An 8,145-nucleotide genomic window follows, 5' to 3' on the forward strand; every position below is an offset into this window, starting at 1 on the left:
ACTAGAGATCTATCGAACTTTTAAGCAGGAAATTGCCAAGGAAAGGATCTATGATAATACTCGGGGTAGTTCTCTACTGTTTGAGGCCAGGACGGGAGGGTTGCGAACCAAGACATATCGGGCCAAATACGAAGGGGTAGACACAGTAGGCAGTGCGTGTGGAGAGGAAGAAGAAGCTACTGAACACTTGATAATGTTCTGTAAAGGGCTTCACCCTATAGTTCAGGATGATGGCGCAGAGTTTTTCAAAGCACTGGGGTTTAGGTACTTGGAGGGCAAAATAGACTTTAAGTGGGTAGAATTAACTAGAAGGAGGTTATCTAATTGGTAGCTAAAGTCAAGGCATGAGTGGAAATTAAACCCTTCACTGCAAAGTACGAATCCGCAACGTCACTATTTTAAGGGAAAAAAATTCTAGCTTTTGGTTCATTAAGTATGACGGCTTGGTGGCGCTAGCCACTGCCTGATCTAAAGGGTACAGCTATATCCATCCATTCATCCATCCAACGTCACTGCATTTATGAAAAGGGTCTGCAAGGCCGTGCAAGGTCGAGCAGATTGGTTGGTGCAGGAGCAGCGCGCAACGAGAGATAAGTTTTCTTTTATTTGTTCGTGTTTGTGAACACCATTTTTTTTCTCTCCCAATCAATAACTTGTGTTGCGAATACTGCGAATACTGTGGGTGTAGGACACGGGCAACATTGCAGTGACGTTGACCATGTGAACGGCGTGGCAGCTGTTCTGAACAGGATCGGTGCACCCGGTTAGTTGTTAAACAGCTAAAACCGAACACAAAGTGGACGTGGTGAGAGGCTACCAGTTGATAGCACCAGTGTATCCCACATTCCCTTCATCTTGATAAATCTGCCCTACACAATTCAGATAGGTCGGCAGTGGCAGCCTTGAAGAAGTCCGCATGTTGAGACGATGCCCCTAGCAACAACCTGTGTTCTCAAATGTTTCATCTCTTCAAGCTTGTCTTCCTCACAACTTCTGTGTTTTTGGTTTCATAACATGACACTTCTGATTTTTAAAAATATTAAAATTGGTACTGCCTTGTATAGTCCATGTTAATAATAGCTCATTTTTGTCTGTATTTTGGTAGATTTTCAATGCGCCCATTGTCTTGGTTTCTTAAGAGCAATCGTTTGACTGAGTTAGTGAAACAACGATTGCTCTTCTTCGTTTATTTTCTGCGATCTTGCGTCTACAGACTAGTACGTACTATACTAAGACTGAAAATATGGAAGAAACAAAAAGAATGATGTTTTTACACGGTAGCACCAAAATTGGGATATTTAGTAATTGTGTCTTTTTATTTTATTACCAGCATGTCAAGTGCCGGAGGCATGAGTGCTGTCTTACCAATGAAGAGTTTGTTCCTGGGCGAAGGTGAAAAACATCCCCCCCCCCCCCCGCCGACGCTAATCTGCAATTTCTTTTTCAGTGGTTCAATAATTTAAGTAGCATAACAATTCGAAAAGTGGGCCAAATGTGACATATCACCCTAATTTGTTATGCAGCACTGAGCAGCTGAGTCGTCCGTCACTCAGTGTCAGCGCAGCCGATTTTACCTGGTCGAAACGCTCCCGCTGTAGATCGGGCACAGCAGAAAAGTGACACGTGATCCTAAAACCAGCAACGTGTTTAAATTACACACGCAATAAATTTACATCATGAGTACACGTATTGCAACAAGAGAAGTGCGCAATACGTATGGTGGAAGCACGGTAAACAATGAAAGTCTTACCTTTATTGTCAAGAACTGTATCAGTCTTTACGATAATCTCATCAGGTTGCTGTACAAACCCAGCAACTTGCGCAGTGAGAACGTTTTCGAATTTAGGTACATTACCACAGAGCAGCATTACCACCACTGCCACGAAATTAATGGTACGAAAGCGCGTTCACCAGGAGATTAGTTAGAGGTTGACAGCTTACCCAGCCTTGACACGAGGTGCACTATGAACCTGTGTACATTTGTGTTCATCACTGTCGTCACTCAAGAGTAGATTTATCGCGAGGAAGAGTGCTTGCCGCAAATAAACACGTAGCTTGAACTTTGCACTGGCCCAGTGACAAAACTGGAAGTTGCCATGACACTTTTCCTCAGAGGAAACACACGCAGTGCCAACGAGCCAACAGGTCCGTTCGATTCACCTGCACCACGTGAACCAGTTCACAGGGTGCTGCACTTTGCCATTCGTTTCAGCGGTGCAGTATTGACGACCTTTGAACTCTGTCATTCATTTCAAAAGGTGCAGAAGAGGGGCAGCACTGGTTCAAGATTTTCCTGCACCACCTACGCTGACGGTGCTGGCTTGGTGCAGCCGCATGTGCAGCTGAGCAGACGATGCAGCACTTTAGAGTAGGTGGCTTAGGCTTCATACCCGCCTCTACAAACTCGGTGTGTTTTGCCAATATGTTTGCGCCTCATAAACTGTCCACATGTGTGGTTCGCCATCGTTCAGTGTTAGCTGTACGGCGTAAATTAGGCGAAGAGAAATAAGGCCTGCACACAGTTGGCTCATCGTCATTCGTTTCGGGGGTCGCGCTGTGCCTGCGCCGCTGAACTCACGCTGCACAATTTCTGAACTTCACGTGCACAGTCGTGAACTGGTTCCAAATGGTGCAGCTGAATCGAACGGACCTAACATAAGCCTAAGTTGTAGCAAACAAAGTTCAATGCAGCTACCATCTCAAATACAGCAGTGATGACCGGCGATTCGTGCTTAATACGTTTTTGTTTTTAATCTTTGATTTCATATGTTTGACGAAAACGATCTCTTCACATGCTTGAATACCATAGTCATCATCATCAGTAAGCCCGCGAAAATTGAATACAGAACATTAAGGCACCCAAAAATGCTATTATTGTTATTATTATTATTACTATTATTATTATTATTAACTTGCAGAGAAATTGCAAAGCTCCTCTGAAAATGGAGCAGAGCCACAGTCACGCGCATTTTCAGCACTGCTCTAGAACACTCGTATGCGAGGCCTTAACAAGAAAAAAATTATGACATAGAGGCAATGAACAAAACCTTAACTACATTGATTTCTAAAACACAACTGCAGTTAGGTTAAAGCACTAGGGCAAGAAGTAAGCAAACTCTCCCAAATGACAAAATAAATAGAAAAAAGAAACAACAATCTACAAGAGCTACCCACTCAAGATCTAAAGTTGAATTAACTGAGCTAAAGAGGCTGAATAACAAAAATAAAATTGCCGACATGGGGATTTATAGCACCAAAGAATTAGATGAAGAATTCACAGAAAGGCCAGAGCATGACAACAGGAAACTAATTGCGAATGCACACTCCAACAAGGAGAGTAACATAAACAGCAGTCTCAACATCTATAGTAAGGTGGCAGAAGACTTTTACTAAAGCTCACGAATAAGCCACCTAACAAAGAAACAAGCCAAAGTTCAACAAAACACTTAAACTCCATGAGTAAATATAAACTAAGTTAGAAAGAAACATAGAATCAGAAGCTCAACCAGGAACGAATCTCCTTGGATACCCTATCCTAAGAGAATGGAATAGAGCCCTACCAAACATGACCAACGAAAAATCCTGCAGCGAAATTGTTGACCCGAACAAAGATGGAGATCTCGTGTTTAACAAGCTTGTGACACTTTCTGCACAATGCCTCATGTACTGGCGAATCAAATGTACAACCAAACTGTAAATATGCCATTACCAAACAAATACAGAAAAAAAAGAAATGAAAGATTTGAAGAATTATACACAGATCAACAGATGTCCCACTGTGGATCATGGTCATGCGCTGTCAAACTGAAAAATCTGCGAAACGGAATACATTCATTTACTTAGCTAGCAGAAACTAATAAAAGGCATTCGACTTGGTAGAGATACCAGCAGTCTTAGAGTAGCTAGTGAATAATGCATGCATAAATACCCTAGCCAACAGCTACAGAGAGTCCACAGCAGACAGACAGACAGACAATGAACTTTATTAAGGTCTTGAGGGGCGACTACAAAAGTCTCTTTATGGGGGAGGAGCTGTCGCAGAGCAGAAAAGTTTTATTCGTGAAGTGGATCTGGCAAGGAGACGAAATCTGAGCAATATTTACAGCTTGCTTAGCAGAAGTATTTGAGCCACCAAGTTGATAAGAAACACGAATGAACATTTACAAGGACTATCTCGGTACTTGCGCTTTGCAAATGACATTTTGCTTTTTAGCGGTGGTGCCGTTGAACTACAATGAGCTGAGGGTCCAAACCGAGAAATTCAAGTAGGGTTACAGATAAATAAGTAAAAGACGAGGATCTTATGTTAGAAGGCCAAACAAGAGAGCGAGAGTTCGCAACGGCACACTAGAATCCTTACAATATATATGTATTTAAGTCAGATATTCACAGGACACACTACTCATGAAAAGGAAATTCACCAAACAATATGGATGGGCTAAAGCTTTAATGGCAGGCATTCTCAAATCTTAGAAGGCAATTTGCAACTGTCTTTAAAGCAGAAAGTGGTCAACTATTATATGCTTTGAGTACTAACATATGGTGCAGAAACTTGAATGATAGTAAAAAAAGAAGAAAAAAGGGTTCAGAACAGATTAAGAACTATGCAAAATAGAAACAGAAAATGGTTAGCATAACATAGAGATATTAAAAAAGCAGAGCTCGATAGAGAACAAACAGGGCTAGATGACATTCTAGCTGACATTAAGAAAAAGAAAAGGGTGGACCTGGACAGCTCAAGCAATGTGAGGGAAAGAGAAATTACCAATTAGAGAGATTGTGTGGCTATGAAAATATGGGAAAAATAACTGAGAAAGGCAGAAGGCTAGATGGGATTTGCATGCATGAGATCGAATAAGCTTGAACAGGGTTGGGAAACTTGTAGGTAATTGGGAGAAGCCTTTGTAAAGCATTGGACATAAAAAAAGGCTGATATACAAGAAGAGCATGCGTTATCGAGCTGTTGCACATCGCATGTTGGTTTCAATACCAACAGGTTATTCAACTCGCATTTTGCTACTGCTTACGTATTGTAGTTGTACTACCAATTGCTTTTCGACATGTTTCTAGCAACGTTGAAACATATCTGGAAGATTTACCAGAACCATGTACAGCCATGTCTTCGACTCTGTACAGTGCATCTGCAGCCAGGCTTAATCCGTGGTACCTTGCAGAAGTTGTGGGCTCCGACGTGGTGTGCCCAGGAGCACGCGTGACCTAATACACTTGCAGGGCTGCTTTGAACAAGAGTGACCACATTAAAAGGTGTGCCTGTTTAACCGTAGATGCATGGTTCCTCAGGGTGCTTTCAGCATGTGAATTCTGAGAGATGACGCGTTTCGACTGATAATACATGCCTGACTAGACACTTGTTATTGTGCCTGGTCAAGTATGATACGGTTGGCATTGCAAAACTTTTTTAGCACCAACCACTCCAGTTCTAAACTAAAGCACATTGCATGAAGGAGGTAAAAAAATAAGCGTGCCTGCCACCACACTTCTGATTTTAAAATTTTACATATTTGCTAACACAAGCAAACGAAGGCATGACTTCCCGGAAATGCCATGTTCTACAAGAAGTGAGTGCTCTTTTGGGGGAAGTTGCACCTTCATTTGGTGATGTTACGAAAGTATGTGAAATCATAATTTGTGGCAGCAGGTGTGCTTTCTTTACCTGCTTTGTTCTATTTGGTTCAGTTTAAACCTGAAATGGCTGGCACTGAAGAAGTTTTGCGATGCCAAGTGTTCAGCAGCCCACATCACTGAGGCAAACTGGAACCTGAAGAGGAGGCATGCCTGCTGTTTCATACTGAAGAAGCCTGCTCGCATGACCCAGGAAGGCCTCACTGGGCTGGGAAATGTTCACATTGCAGAAAGTGTACGCTATGTACTCAACAAAGGCCCAAAATTTAGCCACGAACCTCTGTTGCTGGCTCACTAATTACTGGCACTGCACCAACGAGTTGCGGCAAAAGACATGTCGCAGTTAGGGACTATATTGCTTACAAGACGGCGTCTAAGCTCTAGCAAGAACAGAGAAAAAACCCTCGTGATCGTCAGGAGGACACATTGGTGGGTGTTGTCAGTCTTCAAGTGCAACAATTTGTGTACATTTTAAGAAGATAAAAGTAGTGGCTCCGTAGCAATTGATGTAGATTTGTGTAACTTCAAGGCAAGACAAGCAGTCTACATGAACTTCGTGTAGTTAAAAGTAATAAAAACAAGAGTTTGGAAAGCAAGGCAGTGGCTCTGAGTAAGGACTTGGAACTTGCACAACTAGCAGAGTCTCTTGCATACTGCAGCTAGCAAAAACAACACTTTGTCTGTGTTCTTTACGGCCAAGACGCATAAGCCGGGTGTTTCATTCAGGACAATTGTGAGTGATTGAGGTATCTGGCAGAACGTGATTAGTCAGTTTTTATTAAAGCGGCTAGACTCGGTTGTCATGAGAGACCCATTTTAAACTGAGAATTTCCAATGCATCATCCACTTTCTTCAAAGAATTCTTCGATGGATACTTGTTATTGGTTGATGTTGAGGACGTATTTTATTCTGTCCTGCACGGTGAATTGTTTTTTTACATAAGTTGCACAGATGAGAGTGGTGTGGTTGCCTTCAGAAATGCCGCGGGCATGGCAGTATAAGCTTTTATGGCACGTCTCAAGTTTTATTTTAAAGGTAGCTCGTATGTTGCTCCTGTGTTGCGCAATTTCTTATGTTTGACCGTAACTGCTTTTGTCATGTTCCACCAAAATTTTAATTTGTGGGAGGTTTTGGAAGCTCTTACGCATGATGATAATTTTTTTATTTTAAAGAAACTAACCACCATCACATATTCGCCCATTGTTAACAATGTTCAGCAGGCTTTTGCTAGCAGGCTTTTGCTAGCAGGCTTTTGCAGACTGAAAAAGGATTGGTGTTTACACATGAGTTGAAGGCTTGTGTCTTTTTGCAGTTTTTGGCTTAGCGCATTACCTTGCAGAGTCGTCACGGCTGTTGGCTTTTTTGTCTAGATGTGTTGAAAAATTGCTTCCATACGAGTTGATGCATTCCAAAACTGTGAAAAGGGCCATAGCTGAACAATGCCCAGAGTATGCATGTGCATGTGCTCACAAGTTATGCAGAAGACTTTTCAAAATCGATTGGACAGGTTGTCTGTGGTCGGTTTCCTTCGCATGCTCCTTAACGCTGTAGCTGAGTTGCTCCACCAGACTATGAAGAGAGAACACCACGGTACTGGGGTAGAGCAAGAGCACAGAACAGCGAGACCTGAGGTTGTACCATGTATGCACCGAGCTGCGCACGACCTAAAAATGGTTGCAAACAGAGATGGTATGCCGATTCTTTTTTCTGCGCCACAAAAATCATCTCAGCTTTCTCATGTATACTGTCTGATGGAAGCAACAAAGGCACGCCAATCATGCACAAAATGTGTCAACGTGGTCGTTTATGAATTTGCACTATTCTACGGCAAAAGATGAACGTTGGCCGGGCAAGAATATGCGTGAATGAGCATGCACAGAAACGTGAGCTTTTGTTAAAAGATAAAGATGGGGCACATTTGCTGACACATTGCGATTCTGATAAGTGTGAGCCGCACCTGGATAAGGTTTGGATTATTGGCAGAAGCAGCGACACAACTACTCGAGAGTGCATGGATGCATTCTGTATAAAATCACCAGGTTCATTAGGTATCAGTGATACTTTGTCTTTCGGGTAGGTAGAGAACAAGTTCACAGATTGTGATTAGTTAGTATGCTCTCAATGTAAGCCTAGCTTACTCCACACATGTGTGCCTATAAATTTTGAAGCAGGATATGATGAATAAACTGTCAAAACTTTAAACTCCCCTAGACCCCTTTTGTCATTATTTGGTTATTAAAAACAGCCACATCTTTGTGGCTTCTACAAGAACATGGACCGATTAGAATAGCAAAGATTACTTCTCGCCTAACCTTTGTGTCTTAAAAATTCGTAGGGGCAAATTTCACAGAGAGGGGCACCGTGTCTAGGTGATGCAGAGTAGGGAGACATGAGGCTATGACAAGTTATCGATATGCAATGACAAGGAGAATGAATGCAGTGATTGTGCGAGCATTCCAAGCCAGAAAAAGGCTAAGAGTGACCAGTGCCTTCTGTCGCATA

General features: G+C 42.3%; 1 protein-coding gene across 2 annotated transcripts in view; it reads left to right on the forward strand.

Moving 5' to 3' along the window:
- lili (LMBR1-like protein lilipod) overlaps window positions 1-7,855 on the forward strand; it is a 742,764-nt gene extending 734,909 nt beyond the window's left edge. For both annotated transcript variants that reach the window (XM_075894053.1, XM_075894074.1), the window contains one exon: window positions 1,331-7,855. In XM_075894053.1, the coding sequence (XP_075750168.1) occupies window positions 1,331-1,463 (133 nt within the window). In that variant the 3' untranslated portion in view covers window positions 1,464-7,855. The remainder of the gene's footprint in view (window positions 1-1,330) is intronic.
- The last annotated feature ends 290 nt before the right edge of the window (window positions 7,856-8,145 follow it).

This window comes from Rhipicephalus microplus, chromosome 4 (genome assembly GCF_043290135.1).
Source record: "Rhipicephalus microplus isolate Deutch F79 chromosome 4, USDA_Rmic, whole genome shotgun sequence".
In the NCBI taxonomy this organism is placed as follows: Eukaryota; Metazoa; Arthropoda; class Arachnida; order Ixodida; family Ixodidae; genus Rhipicephalus; species Rhipicephalus microplus.